General features: G+C 36.3%; 1 protein-coding gene across 1 annotated transcript; it reads right to left on the bottom strand.

Moving 5' to 3' along the window:
* Nucleotides 1–8262: 8262 nt before the first annotated feature.
* KIAA0408 (KIAA0408 ortholog) lies at nucleotides 8263–18287 on the bottom strand. The gene is made up of 5 exons (XM_021693485.1): nucleotides 18153–18287; nucleotides 13797–14159; nucleotides 13628–13707; nucleotides 10521–11850; nucleotides 8263–8436 (listed from the first exon to the last, which is right to left on the bottom strand). Exons 1-5 carry the CDS (start codon nucleotides 18285–18287, stop codon nucleotides 8263–8265), a joined length of 2082 nt encoding a protein of 693 aa, XP_021549160.1.
* Nucleotides 18288–19107: the final 820 nt, after the last annotated feature.

Here is a 19107-nt window from a genome sequence, read left to right as displayed (position 1 = left end):
AAAGAAAGAAAGAAAGAAAGAAAGAAAGAAAGAAAGAAAGAAAGAAAAGAAAAGGCCCTTTAACTATTTTCCCCTTAAGACAATGAAAGAGACATCCTCACAATATTTTCTATGACATAAGTCACTTAACTTTTCAGCTAAAAGATACTTAAAATTTCCACCAGCAAGCATCTCTTACCTTACTATGCTTATAAAGTTTGCCCAACGATGAGAAAAACTATTTTGATTTGTATGCACATTTTTAAATGGATTCATGGCCTCAAAATACAATGACACTATGTCAAGAAGAGAAATTGCTATACATGTAAATTCAGATTGCCTCAATTCTATAAAATAAGCACATTACCAGCTGTGATTAAATCAGGAAGCAGAGAGGAAAACCTTTTGCTTTTCCCTGATAGCGAAACACTTAAAGCATTTAAGATTTGCATTAATCTATTCAACAAATATTTATTTGCTGACACTTTACTAAGTTCTTGGCACAATCAGCGAATAAAGCAGAAAATATCCTTGTTTAAGAGCTGAAAAATGTTCAAGTTACAACCCTCCAAAATTCAAGAATTATAGACACCGTCCCAGACCTTGGGATACCTATTTATTTTCTCTATTAGAGAACTTCCTGACACGTCAAAGAAACATTGGTCTAGATACTCTTTTACTTCTGTAAATACCTAGGTAATTAATTTGAGATTCAGAAGGCTGCTTGAATGCAAGTGGGAAAAGTGAGCTGTTGGAATTGGTTGACCTTGAGGGCTATCTGTGTGGTACAAATCAGGCTGGGGGGACCTACCCCTCCCAAGACAGAATGGACTAGGCCCCAGCCAGGAATTTCATCTTTTCAGATCCTGGCCTTTTCCACTGGATGGCAGTGGAATACTAAATATTCTTGCACTCGGGCTACTTTTCTTTGGCTCCGTGCAGCCCATCTCCTTTCCATTCAGACAGTGCTCAGAGTAGCTGATTAAGTTTTGCCTTTAGTTATAAACGCATTGTATTTCTTTTTCCTTGAGACAAAATTCTATTCTCAGATGCAATTTGGGGATTCCTTATGCTCACCCACGTCATACATACAAACAAGTGTGTGATTTTCTAAGTTCTAAAAATGGGCTTCCTCTTTGATTACGTGCCTGTTTTATCTCATTTTTTTTTCCAGTGGTTGGTTCTATTTTTTTAAAAATTTTATTATGTTATGTTAATCACCATACATTACATCATTAGTTTTTGATGTAGTGTTCCATGACTCACTGTTTGCGTATAACACCCAGTGCTCCATTCAATACGTGCCCTCTTTAATATCCATCACCGGGCTAACCCATCCCCCACCCCCCTCCCCTCTAGAACCCTCAGTTTGTTTCTCAGAGTCCATAGTCTCTCATGGTTCGTCTCCGCCTCCGATTTCCGCCCCCTTCATTTTACCCTTCCTACTATCTTCTTCTTTTTTTTAACATACAATATATTATTTGTTTCAGAAGTACAGGTCTGTGATTCATCATTTTTACACAATTCACAGTGCTCACCATAGCACATACCCACATACCCTCCCCAATGTCTGTCACCCAGGCACCCCATCCCTCCCACCCCCCACCACTCCAGCAACCCTCAGTTTGTTTCCTGAGATTAAGAATTCCTCATATCAGTGAGGTCATATGATACATGTCCTTCTCTGATTGACTTATTTCGCTCAGCATACTTACCTGGCAGGGGAGATACCATGATCATGTGCTTGTTTTATATTACAATTGGAGAAGAACACCACTTTCCATTTCTGGGATACTTCATTTTGCTCTCATGGTCTATTATATGAAGGTGTGGGTGGCTTATTTTATGAGGCTCTCTGGATGAGGTTTTTAGATTCTGCTGATATAGTCACAAGAAAACAATCAAGCAAAGGTGGAGAGCAAAGAATATCCTTCTACATGTCATCATCTTTACCTGTCTTTTTAAATTCTTCACAGAGAAGTCTTCTGATGGCCTCCTATCAATTCTAGCTCCTCAAAATATTCCAGTTGAGAGCTCAAGCTGTACTGACCCTCCATGTGTTTCAGCCTTGTGGTGGTTACAACGCTGGTTGCCTGCTAGAAATTAGTGCGTCCCTTACTTGCTGTCCAAGTCTGCTCAGCTCCCAATGTCAGTAAAGGTTTGGTGTGCTGGTGAAGACCTCTCTGTTCCTATTCCTGTTGGAAATGTTCCGGCCCACCTTGAGCTGCATCTCTTAACCTCCCTACACGTTCGTCCCCAGGACAAGGCTTCTTGATCTAGTATCTTGCTTTTGACAATTTCCTTCCCTGATCACTTCATTCCTACCCTGGCCCTGGCCTCAGTTTCAGGTCCTTAGCTGTCTTATGAAGAATCTCCTTAAAGATGACCACTTGCCTGAATCCTAAGCATGGTGCTCCCTGGAGTCTTTGCTGTTGGGTTTTCCCCAGGCCCTCAATTTGCCTGGGAAAACCTAGTGCTTGCTTTTGCTGAGCTGATTAAGTCATGAATTCATGTAGCTTTGGCTCCCTGGGCTATGCCCCCACCAGTTTCCTTTTTAACAAGGTGGCATGCTTGGTCTCAGCTCCTCTCTCCTTGCCTGGGATCTCCTAGAAAGAATCTTTATTCCCAATAATTTACCTCCTGAATTTTAGCATATAGAAACTATTGCTTCTTTTTACTCCAACATGTAACTTCTTCAAAAATAATGTAAATGGTTCTCTGGCGTTCATTGTGGATTAACTATTTCACTCCAGATAGCATTAATTCAGAGCATCTTTTAACTGGGTTAACTGTAACACAAAATTTTGTGCAAAGTTTAAAATATATAATTCAGGTTAGATAATTTAGCATTATTTTGAGGCTGAATGGCATTATATAGAAAGAAAAACCTGCAGATCCCAAACAGCTACATTGAATTTGTTTAATGATTTTTATAAAATTACGTAAGTAAGTAATTTAATTGGAGAATAAAGCCTCAAAAAGAAATTGGCAGATACAATTTATTTTGGAGTAAGATTATAAATTGGAAATAACTGCAAGCTCCAAGGGAAATGTTCTCATTTATTCTGGAGTACATTTAAGCCATATAGTGTGAAAATTTTGTGTGATTCTTTTGAAGGGTGAAGAGATTAGGATTCATTCGGTATTACAGATGAGGATTGCTTTGGCTACTTATTAGTTTACCTTCAAGATTTTGGCCCACATACAAAATTTATACAATATTGGAGCATAGGCACCAAAAAATGAAACATATTTTGATAAAGTGAGCCTTCTTCATGACTTCTTTAATACTATCTTTTGAAACCATATAAATCGTGATGAACGTTGGTTAAGAAGATTGAAAACCAAAATTAAGAGAAACTCTCTTTTTTCTTTTTAACATATACGGATGGGTTAGCCTGGTGATGGGTATTAAAGAGGGCACGTTCTGCATGGAGCACTGGGTGTTATACACAAACAATGAATCATGGAACACTACATCAAAAACTAATGATGTAATGTATGGTGATTAACATAACATAATAAAAAAAAGCATAGAACCTTTAAAAAGTTCTTGCTACATATGCCAATTACACCATTACCTTTGATGGTCGTGAATTTATATTTCAACATTGTGAATTTTCATTAATAAAAACTGCTAATTTAATAGACAAAGAGAAACTCTCAACAAAATCAAAATAAACAACTTGTCATGCATAAAATGTAAGTGAAAAAGAACTGTTCACTCTTTGCTTCCTCTTCCTCTTTTTTGGAAAAGAGCCGGAATGAGGAGTCTGTAGAACCACCTATTTATTTCTCAGTGTTCTCTTGAGAAATATTTATTATCTTGGTTATTTAATTTTTCCATCTGTAATTAGAAATCACAAAGTCTGCCTTGAAGTTTGTTGGAAGAAGTCAACGAGTCAAGGAATAGAAGTGTGCATTGTAAACCATCAAGTCTTAGATGCACACAGGCATACAGGGAGGCAAGACACTGGTGCTGGAGCCTACCGTGGTGCCCATCCTTGTAAACTTGGCAGTCATACACACCTCTGAGTTCCAGGTTTCTCTCCTCTCCATGAGATTGTTCTGCATGACTTTTATGGTCCTTCCTATTCTAGACTCTTCTCTATTCCTAGACTCCATCATAACTTCATATAAGCAGAATATTTTTTTCCAGAATTTGCCAATCATACATGTCGGATTCAAAAGATCATTGTAATATGTACCAGATTTTAAGTCTTTTGACTTTTTCCCATTGGAACGAAAATTATTTTCTATGATAAGAAAAATTCCTACAGTAAAAAATGTTGAGTAGACACTTGCTTGAAAGCTGCCCACCCCAACTTTTGTTTTTTGTTTGTTTTGTTTTAATTTTTTACTTAAGGAAGCCCATTTTTTGAAAGAGCATATTCTGGGCTATATTAAACAAGTAAGTCATAGTTGTACATTCTAATAAAGATACTTGCTACTTAGGAAGAAACATGCAGAATTTGAAGCAAAATAATATTAGAATAGAAATCTGAGCCTACCTAAAATAATTAAACTCACTTCACATATAACGGCAAATTTCAGAGGAGTAACCTTTTTTCAAACAAAAATTAATCAGATTCAATAAACGGTTTAAGTGGGCAGAGTGGTTATCAGGGTATGAGAAGCTATTTGGGGTTATGTGTGGCCGGGTGCAGGAATTCATGCAGGCTTTTAGATTTTATTATGTAGAGATATTTTAGGAGAAGCTAGGCCGAACTGTGGACATATTTGAGTTTAGACTTCATAAAACTTTCAGCTTAAGCTCCTGGAGATCGCTATAGAAAAGGAGGAAAATCAAAACATTCTCAAGGTACACACATGCCACAGCAGCTGTCTCCACACCTATTTTATTTGGTAACTTCCAATCACTGAAGGAGATTCTAATATCAAGTAGTTATTTGTCAGCAAATGTGTCTAAAAATAATTTTAAAAATCTCTGCAGGGAAGCAGAGTCTCTTTCTTAGGTCCAGATATTTTCTCAGGATGACATGGAGTCTGACTACATTCTCTCGTAAAGGTAAATCATGCATGATAGTATCTAATCATCTTCATTGTCTATGTAAAAACGAATGAAAGTTAAGGTTAATTTTTGATAAGTGAATTATGCAAACATAAGTTATATTTGGCTTTGGTGATAAGGCAACATAGAGAACTCGTGCAAGGGTTGTGTGCACGCACACACACAAGCCCATGCACAAAAACTCAAGCACTTTTTCTGCCTTGTTCTTATTCCTTTCTGAGATCAGACTCCTCAGTTGAAATAATATAGGAGTTTTCCCCCAAAAAGTCTGCTCAGCAAAACTTCTATTAATACAAGTGTTTCTAATCAAATATTTCTGAAATGTTTACAAATGTCTTAAATCCAGCAATGACGGCATAATGAAGGGTATGTTGTTGGGAAGAAAATGCCCATCCAAAGTAGAAAAACCACCAGTTAAAAATCACAATACATAAAAAAATATTTTTGAAGGATAATTTCCATTTACCTGATAGGTTTCCCATAAAAAATTATAAAATATCTTAAAAGAGAAAACAGAATATTTCAATAACCTTTGTTTTAGTTTCCTCGTCTTTACAATCAAGTAGTTGGACTAGGTACTAAGTTTCTTTTCAACTCTAATATTCTATGATTTTAGTCAACATAGGAAGAAGTTAAAATGTGTCCCATAAAATGTGTCCCACTGTTTCATTCAAGTAGTAATAGAAAAGGTGACTTAAAATTGTATGCCTGATAAAATAACCCTGTTATTTTACAGGTAACAAAAGCAAGTCCCAGGGAAGTAACATGACTACCTAATGGTGCCCATCTATTTGAGCATCAATCAATGTCACTGCTTCCAAATCTCTCTAATCATCAAATATTTTGCTTTCTTTTTGTTGTTGTTGTTATTGTTTTATTAGACTCCAGATCCCCCTCTGTACCCCTGGAAATTCTGCTTTAGTAATTATGGGATGAGGTCAGGAATCTAATTTTTGAAAAGAGATCCTCAATATTTTGACTTGTAGTTAAAGGTAGGAACCATAGAGCCACATCAGACTACCTGGGATATAGTGATGGAGGGGAGCAGGTATGTTGCCCAGTTCTTGGGCAGTCTCTCCAGTGTAACATAGTGGCACCTTCCTAACGGGTCCATCACTGTTATGCCACAGACTACAACATAGCAGCATCTTCCTAACAGGACCATTATTGTATGCCACAGGCTACCACTTCCCTTTCCTCCCCACCCTTCTACATGAAAAGCATATAATATAAGTGACATGACTTGGTGTCTAGGTTACTTTTCTTTGATAGGTTTCCTATGGAAAAAGATATTCCTGAAAGAAACAAGAATTAAAAGAGTGGATCTAAACACCACAGAAATAGAAACAATTATAAGAGAATATTGTGAAAAACTACATGCCAACAAACTGGACAATCTAGAAGAAAGGGATAAATTCCTAGAAACATATAACCCACCAAAACTGAAACAGGAAGAAATAGAAAATTTGAACAGACCAATTACCAGCAGAAAAAATGGAATCAGTAACCAGAAAACTCCCAACAAACAGAAGTCCAGGACCAGATGGCTTCACAGGCAAATTCTAACAAATATTTAAAGAAGAGTTTAAACCTATTCTCCTCAACCTATTCCAGAAAAGAGTGGATCTCTAGCCCTTCCTTATCATCTGCTCCAACTTCATATTCTAGAAGTTTAATTCATCTCAACTCCTATAAACTTTCCTTATTGGGAAGCATGAATCTGTCTATCACCACACAACAAACAGTCTCGAGCCTTTTAAGGCAGTCTGGGATTTGGAAATTATTTACTTTACCTCAGGTCATGATGTATAATGCAATGAATTTTTCTTAATTGTTAGAATATATATAAGAAGAAGGTCTTTGAATACTTATGTCACTAGACTTTCTTAACATTTCTGGTAGTAAAAGAAAAACTTAAATAGAATTCATATCTAATACCAAAGTTGGTTTTATAGAGAGACAATGGAGAGCAAAGTTGCTTCTAAGATCTTCCATGTAAAATTCCAAGCACCTCAACATTCATACTTCCTTCAGTCTCAACATAGATCTTATGTGTTCACTGGAAGCAAATTGTGGCCAAAATACACATTTCTGTTCCTTATGCTACTCATGGATGCCAAAGTTTAGTTTAAGGCTTTTTTTTTATGTAGCACACTATAAGAAATATATTATAATTCAGCTCTCAATCAAATATCATTCCTAATCTTTCTTGTTAATAAAAACAGTGAATCAGTTTTTTACCTACCAATTTTGGGGAAAAGTTGGAAAAAAGAAAAAGGAAATGACTTACCTCTAAATATGCCTTCAAATAAAGGAGCTTAACTAAAATCTATACAATTTAACAAAAAAGTAGAATTCAACATAACTGAATTTCTTTTCATATCCTATTTAAGGATTCCAAGTAAGTGCATTTTTAAGTCTTATTGTGTCTAAGGCAGTCTCATGATATGGCTCTGGGGATCAAGTACTCAGTTAAAGCCATAATAGACTACCGAATGATATACAAAAGATTTTGTGAACATTTTATGTTTGCTTTAGAAGCCTGAACTATTAAACCTGTGACAATTTTATTTATTTAAGAGAGTAAACAAGGAGATTAATGATATTAGTCCATCCTTACATCAGTTAAGAAACTATTTATGAGTTGTATTTAGAAATCTACCAAATGTTATTAATGTGTACAATTCTTATTTTTCAATGTAGTTGGGGTCAAGAAAGTGGTTAGTTAATATATGTACCTCAAATGCCTTAAGTGGATACCTATTAAAAGGTATACAAAATATAAATAGTACTGTATATTTTCAAAAATTTTAAATAAACAGAAAGATACATAGGTTTACATGTTATAATTTCAAAGTCAACACTAGCACATACGTTTTTCTTATCTAAATACATACTAGGATACTTCCTATTTCAACACATGCATCTACAAACACATGGCCATGCACATAACCTTGCTTTCTGCCACTTGCAAGAAAGTTAGAATATACAATATAGTACATTGTTTCAACTTAAATCATATTGGCAAATTAATGAGGATGGCATTAAAAAATTCTGATCTAAGAAATCAAAATACAGGAAGATAATTATTCCATAGATTAAAAACACTGAAGACTGATGAGAAGTTAAGATTTAAATTGTTTGTCCCAGTGATCTTGAAAGACAGAGAAGAGACGGGATTGGCTGTAAACACTCCGAACGCTCTGTTTGGCAATTAGGACTTTTGTCATCTAGCAATCCAGGCCAGGGACTCAGACCATCGATGCTGCAGATCGCAGAGAAATGGTATAGCTAGGGGCAGTTCTCTGCAAGGCAGGGGGCGCTGATGGAGACCTTGAGGCCCATCTAGATGGGAGACGGCGATTTGCTGGTCTAGCAGGTCGGGAAAACCCTTTTCCACGTGGAGATTTCACTGCCATGGATTCCTAAGAGACAAAGGAAGACATCCATTTCACTATACAGGCACCAACAATGGGCTGAATATATATTATGGATCCCACCTACAAGGTTAATGTATTAGCATATTTACAAGCAAGTAGAAGCATGGATAACTGAAGAAGGTAATTGTCTAATATTTGTGGTCTTGAATCAAAAGCAACTCACTTTTAATAAGGAATATGGCATTTGATAATCTTGTAGGTCTTTTCACACTGCCAAATTTTAATACAACTGATCTCTTTTTACAGCTAATTATGAGTTCGGATTCAAAAGTTTCTGTTAGATAACTTTGATGATGGAATTATAGATGTTTCTCAGTGCGATAGTAGGATGTATAACAGTTACAAAAGATACAAAAAGATAATAATTTATAGAAGAAACCATGCTCATTTATGTCAAGTTATTGGCACTTTCAGAGGTCATTAAGCAAAAGGCACACAGATCACCAAATGATTTGTCTGATGCTATCTTTTTTCCCCACCAAGAACCACTATACTATTTCTCAGAAGTTTCAAAATTATCACTAAAATACTTCAAAATATAACTTCATTGTAATTGCTAATACAAAGTCATTATCTATATTGGGCATCATCGGATGACTTAAAACCTCTTCCTTCCTGTCCCCTCCTTTTCTTTCTATTTTAATGGAAGAAAAACATTCTTAGACACTTGCAGTTAAAAAAAAAAGTAAAAAGTTTCCACCACACATTTTATACCAGTATTATTATTGACTTTCTTAACAAAGCCTATGCTCTTTCATCTGAGATGGGTAGTAAGATGGCCTCTATTTCTATGACAATAACCTGCAATTTATTTTTCTCTCTTTGGAATCTTACTTTTTTAGATTTGCTCCCGCAGCTGGGTGAGGGAGGGGATGAAGAACTACTCTTAAGAATCTACGGTAGAGGGCCCCTCCCAAACCCCCAACCAATGCAAAAATGTAGCTGATGAATATTTAACTGGCTATTTTATACATTTCCATTTGCCATCTGAAGCTTGTAGGGCTTCCCATGTACTTATGGACTCAACTAAAAAATGGAGAAATACAAAATCAGGGTTTTGTACCTTGTACAAACAGGCAAGGTTTCTGGTAAAATGGATAAAAACTGGTATTTTTATGGGGTTGAAAGCCACATAAAAATAATTTTCACACCAGAAGGAGGCAACCTGCATAGCTTAAAACTATACTGCAAACACACTGCATTTTGCAAAAATACGATTTTTTGAAATATTAGCTAATTATAACAATCTGTCACCATGTAACTTTTTGTAAATTATGCATAAAAAGGGATTGTTGGATAGCTCTTTGTTGTAAATACCAATCTCTTCAACATCTTTTCCTCCTATAGCTAAGGAAAACTATATTCTTTTGCAAACAGACCAGAACAAAAAAAGAATAACAGTTTATTTTTTGGGGGGGGGACAATTTTCATGTTAGGAATTTACACAAATAAGAATGACGTTAAACATTTTTAAGCTATAATATCATTTTATTTCCATGTACTGCCTTTCTGGTCCACAAATAAGAGAACTTTATGAGGCATTATTTTATGATGTGTTAGACCCATAGTCACATCCATGTGACTAATCCCATGAGAAAGAACATGAATCAAATGCTGGGAATGATTGAACCAATCATAGCCAATAACTGAAAAGTGCAAGAAATTATTTTTAAAATATTTCCAATACTCTTTTTAAAATATAAACACTAAAAGAATAAAATTCTATAAACCAATAAATGTGCATTTGGAATGTTTTTTTCAAGAAAGAAACTTACAACAAACATTGGATCTTCTTGAGGTTCTTGAGTCCATTTATTTTATTTATGTTGTCCCATTTCAGAATTTTAAAGAAGTTATAATGTACTATTCCCAATCTTAAAAAACTGTATTTTAAGAAGTTCATATTGAGTTACAATCCTAAGGTTTACACTTATTCACAAATAAAGGGTCGAGAAGTTAAGAAGATGTCAAAACATGTGCCTCCATTCTATTTATATATGGGCAATTTGACTGAACTCTGAGCTACATATGGATGCAGTTCTCCTAACATACGTTAACTGCTTTCTCACCTCTGTTATCTTTCTCCAATCTACTCCTCGCTTTACTTGCTGTGCTCCACACATAGCTGGCTTTTGCTGAAACTCTTGTTCCAACTGAAGTCTTTCTAACTGCTGACTTGACATGGGCCCACTGCTGACATCAGAATTACATCTGGTCCAGTTATCCTGGAAGCATTTAGAATTTTGCAATGCAGACCCTGTTGATGTCTCATAGGTTTTCAGCAGCTTTTCCACAACACCATAATTTGACCGAGGATCCGCTGATCTTGGCCGGCCAGACAAATTACTGGGTCTCCAGTCATGCTCTTGGAGCATACTCCGGTAACTGCTGGGGCTCGTGTGTTCCTGCATTTGCCTGACTAGGCCTGTTGTGGATATTTTGGTGGGATTGTCAGGCACATTTTCTCTGGGCACAGGCACGTGGGCACTGGTTTTCCGAATATCAGACACATTATCATTTTCTGATATGTTACCTGTATGAGTAATTAGGGTCTCACAGGGTTTATGATCTTCAGATGATTCTGAGTAGCTCTGATTTTGCTGTATTGCCTGACAATTTCTATCTGTTCTAAATACGATTCTGTTAAATTCATCAGTCTTTGCTGCCAGTTTTTCATTCCTAGTTGTTCTCTTAAAGCCACAACTGAAACTTTTAAGTGGGCCATTGCTCTCTGTCACCGAGGAGCTACAGTCACTGCTTATATGAAGATCAGGATGAGATTTAGTAGGGTGATCTGGAATCATCTTTTCACACTGTGGCTTACTGGGAGTCGAGCAGGTCTTCTGAAACCACAATGGAGAGGGACTACTTTTTGCACTGATCCCGCTGTCATACGACCACATGCTAAGTCCAACATTTTCATTACACGGAGGCTTGTTATCTATTTTGGCTTTGGGTGCCAAAGAAGGAAACGTGACACCATCTTTCAAAGTCTTCCCTTCATCTAGACACAGCATAGGAACCTCATTGTGCCTCCAAAGGAAATCAGGACTGCAGTTCCTTTCCCCTTGACCCTCCTGGGCCATCTGGCTATTGTGCTCTAAACTTCCCTTCAAACTTTCATGAGCTTGTTTGGCATATGAGCTGGGAAAACTTCGAGATGTGCTTCTTGGAGGTGGAAGTGGTGGAATTTCATTTCTTTGCAGATCAATTGTATCAAGTTCACATGTTTTCCTAGAGTTGCTTGGGAGCACAGTGGTGCTTAGATTCTTTCTATTTTTCTGCTTTTCTTTTTCTAAATCGATGGGAAGAATGCCCTGGCCATGGTTGATCATGTGGTCTCTCTGAGGCATATTCATTACATTTGGCATTTCCTGAAGAAAAGAATCTGACTTCATCCTAAACAATTATAAAACATGATATATTAGTGATAATTTTATTTAGGACAAGTTCTCAAAAGAAATCATGGCTTAAGCAATGAATGTCTGCAATAAGAAAAGGACTCCCAACTTCCTCAAACAGCATTTTCCTATAAATTCTCTAGTCAAAACCTCCAAGTCCTTTTTCCTGTAGGATAAAGCTCACTTCTCAGTGGTGCATTCATGGTCTACATGCTCTGACCCAAGCTATCTTTCCATTATATTCCCAAACTGTCTCTTCCACTCAGACTAGACTGTGTAGTCTCTTGGGTGTCTGCCACTGGCATTCCCTTTCTCCAGGTTCTCTCCTACCATATTGCCTCACCTCTGCTCTACCTACTGAATGCCTAGTCATTATGTCATGTGAGCTCAACTTCCTTCTCTTGAATTTGAAATGACATTCTAAGCTAAGAAGTGTGACAGAAATCTGAATACAAGCTCAGTGAAACATGAGTAATACCAAATGGAAGGTGCCATTTGGGCTTGAAACAAAAGTAAGAATTTTTTGGGTCAGTAAAGGGCATATAGGCAAAGTGAGCCACAATAAAAATAGTGGGCTCTTCAAGGAATAGAGAGTACTTTGGTATGGCTGGATCATAAAGCAGAGTGGGAGCGATGAAAGAAACATTAGGTTAAATTGTAATGTATTTGAATTACACACTAAGGATTTTGAGCTTTTCTAAAGTGTATAGAATAGCAAGGAGAACTTTATACCAGGTGTGGTTTGTAAAAGAAAATTGGCAAGTGAGTCTTTTCTAAGTTCAATCAAAACAAAAAACCTAAATAAAGCAACAATATAAATTCACAAATTAAATTGATCATACTGATAAATATAAATCATATTTATATCTCTTCAGCTTGTAAAATGTTACAAGATAGAATACAATAAAGTGTAGATAATTATTCTCAATAATAGAAAATGGTAGGCAAAAGCAAAATGGGCAGGTAGAGGGTAAAGTTACATATAAAATATGGTTGAATAAAAAAGTCTATTGGAAGTCAATACAAAAATTCTTTCAGAGCTTCCTAAGAGCTAAAGAGAAATAGGGTACACACTGCTACTGTTTCTAAGAGGAACACACCCCTCATTAGGAGAAATATGTTGATCCTAGAACAATCCATTTTTACTTACCTTGCAGAGAATTCCAATTTATTTTTTAATTTGGTGAAAACTTACTTTTACAATTATATAGGTGCTTCTAAACTGAAACAGCACTTTTTAAATATCACTGTATATGTGTGTATACATATTTGGAATATGTTGTTTTAAGAATTATGTATGCTTCCACTATATACATAATAAATGTAGAGAAATAAATGACTCTTAGGTATAAAATATTTCAGTAGAACATCATTATATAATTAAAACTCCATACTGTTAAATCTTAAGATATATTTAACTGGGTTAGCCTTGCTGCGTACTCATCTACTGGCCAAACACTCAAAATGGAAAAGAACTACATTTAGAAGGTACTTGTTACTTTGTTCTGGAAAGTGTACCTTAACCAAACACCAAAAGAGTGCAGTATTCCTCACAGTCAAATTACGGAGAGAATGAGAAGATTTGACTTAGGAATTAGTAAACAGAGAAATATTCAATTAAAGTCTTTATCTCCTATCTAAGATAACAGATTTTAATAACTCATTGTTAATTCGCACTAACCAAATATAAAGAGGAGGCAGTTTGGATTCATTCACTGAAAACAATATTTCTCTTGATTTTCTGATATAAAATAATCATAGATATACCAGCCCACCTTCTGTGGTTAGACCGCTTTCGGATTTCCTCTTGAAAGCTGCATAATTCTTCACTAACTTTGGCAAGTTCTTCAAGAGCCTTTATACATATAAGCAATAGCATGTTAGCAGTTTGAAATGTAAATATTTCTGTAGAAACAGTTCTAGGCCAATCACAATCTTACTTACCAAGTTGAGGGCCCCAGAGCAGCTCCTGCCCTCTTCCCTCAAAGTCCTCAGACCAGGGCACGCCTCACATTCTCTTTGGTTATCTGTGGCCAAAGGATCCATAAACCCTACTTTTGATTTTTTTGTTGCTTTTTGTTCCTTACACATTTCATTTCCTTCACAGAGTAAGCTCTGCTCTGTTTTAGTTTCTTTTTCCAGACCATCCCGGTAATTCATCCTTGTAAATTCACATCGTCCTGAACTGGGGTAATTTGGAGAAGATTCCAGCACTTGATCTTGAATTGTTTTCTCACGATCATGACTGATGATCTTAGCACGTTCATCCATGTTGATTTTCCTCCGAAGCTTTACTTCATGGCAAAGCTGCAAAGAAAACGAAGAGAAAACTTTTTCTCCCCCTAATTTACTTTGTCAACATTTTGAATACGAAGCACACTATTTTGAGTTCTCTTTGCCATATCATGATATACTAAGTATCCTGGGGTATTAATGCTCATGCCTCTGAGTAGTACTTCTAAAACCTGATCAGCCAGAATAACTCTGATGAACCATAAGGACTACTCTTAGTAGGTCAAACTATGGATGGTGATTTCTATACCTCTGCGTAGAAATCAAACTCATTCAAAAATAAACCTGCTCCTGTAGAAACATGTCATAATGATGCAGAAGCACTGTTAACAAAGTTGGAATGTCCTGAATCAATTACTGATCATGCTCTCTAATTGCTTTCAGCGAAAAGCAAGAATTTAACTGATATTAAAGTGATGTTTTAAAAATATGTGATTCCATTTGCATGCCAACATTGAAGTGTCTAAATATTTTGACAGTATCATATAGTATGCTAGTTCATTCCATTCCCCAAGTGGACATTGTGCAACCAAAGGATGTTTCCTTTGGAAGTTATGCTGGTGTTATTGACATGTTGCTTGGTATTACTGAGATTTATTTTTAAAAAGAGATTTTTTTTTCAAAAAAGATTTCTCATCCTGATTAAAACACATGTGACCCTGTCCCATGTGATATTAGAACTCTAAGGCTTCCATCATGTATTAGTCTATGTTAAAGTGGATCCCAAATTATTTCTTGATGAGAGTTTAGTTTTACCTCCAGGCACTCACACAACTCACCCCTAAATAGAGGAAGTAAGTGGCCTTTCTCTTTAGGCTTGAGCTGGGGGAAAGCTTGGCAAATTTCAAAGGAGTCTGTCAGATAACTATTTAAGCAAATGACTACATTTTACGGCCACAACTTATATCTACACCACATCTATTATTCAAGGAGTATAATAACAGATTTATTGTTGTTCAATATTTACCCAAATCTCAGAGAGAAGCACTATGCATAGTTGGTGCCTGAAGTCTATACAGTACACATATTTCCATAGATACTTACACATCTATCATTGGATGATCTCAGGATAGCATCAAATTACAGCCATGGATCAATCGTTTTGGCCCTCATAAAATTACTTGTTATGACCTATTGTGGGCATTATGATTTGGGCTGACCTTGAGAGATATTATACAAAGTAACCCTCAAAAGTTCATGTTAACCTAAGGATGCTTATGGTGACACTGTCCTCTTTTTAAGGAGCTATGGGTGAAAACAAAATTGTTTTATTTTCAAAATCAGGGGCAAAAGTACTATTCCTGGGAAACAGGTTTGCCTTTGTCTTCTGAATATTGAGAAATCTGCTAATTTTTATGTTACTAGAGAGACTTGCTGCATGCAATTCACATAAGATCCTTCCTCCTGTCTTCATCTCATCGTTTTTTTTTGTTTGTTTTGAAATACTTTACCTTGTGTAAAATTTTATATACCATCTTAAATTCTCTTGGGATTTAAGTGAGGTATGGATAAGCAAATAATATGCTATTGATAGAAAACAAATTATTTTGTACAAGAAAATCTGTGTTACTTCATACCCAGCACTTGTTTATGGTTCTCTGATCATCTGAACAAAACAAGCAGAAGAGATTGCAGTGTGATTAAAAAAAAAAAAAAAAAAAGAATTCCCAGAAACCTAGGAACTCTATCTAGGGTTTCTATCTGGATTACTCCAGTTTTCAAATACATCCGGGTTTTGCAATAGCAAATGCAATGATTGTGGATAGTGGCTGAGCAAAGAATCATTAGCATCTTAACACTCAACACTGGATCCTCTCACTGGAAGATATCTCTTGGAACCAAGTCACATGTGCACATTTGGGAATCCACAATTCTTTAGTACATGGCTTAATAACTTGTGTCTGAGTTAATACACACAACTTAGTGATATATGCTAAACAAATACAGTCTATTATGCTTGTGGCATGTTATAATTTTTTGAAGTGTTGATGTTTAATTTTAGTTTAAAAAATGTCTTGATTCTCTGTGACATGTGAGGATACTTTCCTCTTGTTTTCCTCAAATTTTCCTACCCTTGTTTGTAGCCTATAAGACAGATGTATTAAAGGTACATTCCTATAGGCTACAAAGCTGGGAGTGGAAAAGAAACATGTATTAGTATGATAAAGGGAGCACAATGCTAGTATTCAGGTATGAAAGAGCATCATGTATGGGTATTCTGGGTAAGCACATTGTTCAAACATACTCCCAGTAATGGAGCTGAATATTGCAGGCAGCAAGACATAAATAGTACCATGGCTACTATCCAAGATGAAGAAAATGTATTATAGCCCTCTATCTCCTTGATGCAGAAAGAACAGTATTTCTATAAACTATCATCCTATGTTTAAAATACGTTTAATGCGTGCTCATCAAAAAGGCTAATATTTACCATAGACAGAATCTACAGAGTTGTCAGAATAATTATTTGACAATAAAATATCTAACCTGACAGCAGATTATTTCAGCCACATGGCTTAAACAATTGGCTAGGCTAATCCTGACTCCTTTAATTTTTTTTGCTTGGATGCTAGAATGTTTTTTTAAAGATTTTATTTATTTATTTGACAGAGAGAGACACAGTGAGAGAGGGAACACAAGCAGGGGGAGTGGGAGAGGGAGAAGCAGGCTCCCCACTGAGCAGGGAGCCCGATGCAGGGCTGGATCCCAGGACCCTGGGATGGAGCCCAATGCAGGGCTGGATCCCAGGACCCTGGGATCATGACCTGAGCCAAAGGCAAACGCTTAATGACTGAGCCACCCAGGGGCCCCACTTGGATGCTAGAATTATCTGGCCTTCCAAACCTTTGGGAAACAATGACCCATGAATTCAGGTTTCTGTTTGGAGTTTTGGATTCTGATTTGACTTAGACATCTCCTTGTTGATCCACCCTTAGTCTTTGGATAAAGAGGAGTTAAGAGAATAAGCAAAACACATTTTCCAACTACAGAGGTATGAGCGGTGGATTCCGTTTCAGTCGAATTATACGCTACATGCCTGCCTTCTCAGCTCTGTTACAGGAACAGTTTAATAGTTACTCTTTTAAATTTTTCCTCGTAGCGTGCTGATTTATATTTTATTCACAACCAATTACATGGCTGTTAATAAGAAAAATATTTACACTATAAACACATAAAGCACCAGCTTTGACTGCCTATGAATAAAGGCCAAACAGTCTGTTAAAAGAATCACTTTGGCAATGTGCACAAACCACGTGACAACATGGATGTCACTAGAAGAATGCAAGATAAGTAGAAATAATTTTCAGTTGAAACCAGCTCAAAAATACATCAATGTAAATACTTAAAGGAAATATTCCAAGGCCAGGGATGGTTTAATGGGGATAAAATGACTATTTGTATCAGAGTCATGGCACGTTGTTTTTCATAACCCCTTTCCTAACAAATGTGTCAATAAGTGTGGCACATTCTGCCAGAATAAATATCACATCCACCGCCATGTTGATATATGACACTCCTTTTGATTATACTGAATTATCTAATATGTAATTTCATTTAGTAGACCTGATTCATAAATCATTTCAGGAAAGATCTGTATTTTAATGCCCAGTTGTAATTTTGCTAATATATGTTCCACCAATTATGTTTTTCTTATATTTTCCTCCTGGACCTTGTGTTTGAAAACTCATGCAAAAAACAAACAAACAAACAAACAAACAAAAACAACTCACTTTTGATACCAGGGCACTTTAGTCAGAAAATAATAAATTGATACACTTTAGAATGACATTTTAAGTTCTTAATTTTCATGCAGGGCTGTAAAAAAAAACCCTAGTCCCTTCAATACCACTGGATAAGGTTCTGCTATTTTTGGTCTAGTAAATGTCATTGAGACATGCATCTCTTAGGTAGAATAAGGAAAACAGAATCAGCTTTCAATACAACACAAATTTCAAAGAGAATTTTCATTCTGAGCTTTCAGTGTATTCAAAACAAATCAGTTTGTACCTCTTCTATCTTCTTCTGCATGATTTTCCATTGACTCTCCCATTCCTTCCTTTCATTGTCAAACTGGTCCAGTAATTCCATCTTTTCCTTGCGCCAGTTGGCTTCTGTGTTCTCCCACTGCTTATGCAGGTCCATGGCAACCGTGTGAGTGTTAGTGAAGGGGTATTTCTGCTTGTCTCTGCCTTCTTAACTGTTTCTTGGAAGCTTGGAGTTGTTTTATTTGAAGCAGTCTCACTTGCCTTTAAAATAAAGCCTAATATAAACATAAGGAGAAAGAGTTCCAGATCCATTTGCTTTTTGGAAACATGTTATCATTTTGTTAAGAGCCATCGACATAAACACACTATAGGAAAACTGTACTTAAAAGAAGAGAGGAGATGATTAACAATCTGCTTAAGAAGAACTAACAAAGTTGGGACACCTGGGTGGTTCAGTTGATTAAGTCACACTGACTTTTGATCTCTTCTTGGGTCTTGATCTCAGGGTCTTGAGTTCAAGCCCTGCATGGGGCTCCATGTGGGGCATGGAAGCTACTTAATTAAAAAAAGAAAAAAAAAAAAGAACTAACACAGTCAAAAAGTATTATTGCCCAAAGGGTTTTTTTTCCCCCTTTCTCAAATGGGTTCTTCCCCCTTTCTGAAATCAGTCAGCAAAATTATAGCTAAATGCATATGTGAGATGTAAGCATTCATTTCACCAACCACCTAATCTAAAGACGGAATTTTTGTGTGACTAAGAGTATAAGTATGAAATTCCACTGTATTGTCGTACCTATACAACCGTGGTAGATTCTGTTGCAACAGAATTACTCCTGTTTTGATGCAACCAGATCGTGTTTCTGTGAACTAAAGTCCTGAAGCAGTACAGGACCACAGTCTCCATTTTACATTGAGAGTTGCAAGCCCAGGCCAAACGTGATGACTGTATTAATAAGACCCCTGAGGGGTGCCTGGGT

This window comes from Neomonachus schauinslandi, chromosome 8, assembly GCF_002201575.2.
Source record: "Neomonachus schauinslandi chromosome 8, ASM220157v2, whole genome shotgun sequence".
Lineage (NCBI taxonomy): Eukaryota > Metazoa > Chordata > Mammalia > Carnivora > Phocidae > Neomonachus > Neomonachus schauinslandi.
The sequence above is the reverse complement of the archived record's forward strand: the minus strand, read 5'-3'. Positions and strand labels throughout refer to the sequence as shown.

Bases quoted from the DNA above. Each gene is read 5' to 3' on its own strand.
- KIAA0408 (XM_021693485.1), bottom strand. From the start codon at position 18,287: ATGGACCTGCATAAGCAGTGGGAGAACACAGAAGCCAACTGGCGCAAG. The intron at 13,708-13,796 runs GTAAGTAAGATT...ATATGTATAAAG, and splicing joins GCTCTGGGGCCCTCAACTTG to GCTCTTGAAGAACTTGCCAA. The intron at 8,437-10,520 runs GTGAGAAAGCAG...TTTGTCTCTTAG, and splicing joins ATTGGAGAAAGATAACAGAG to GAATCCATGGCAGTGAAATC.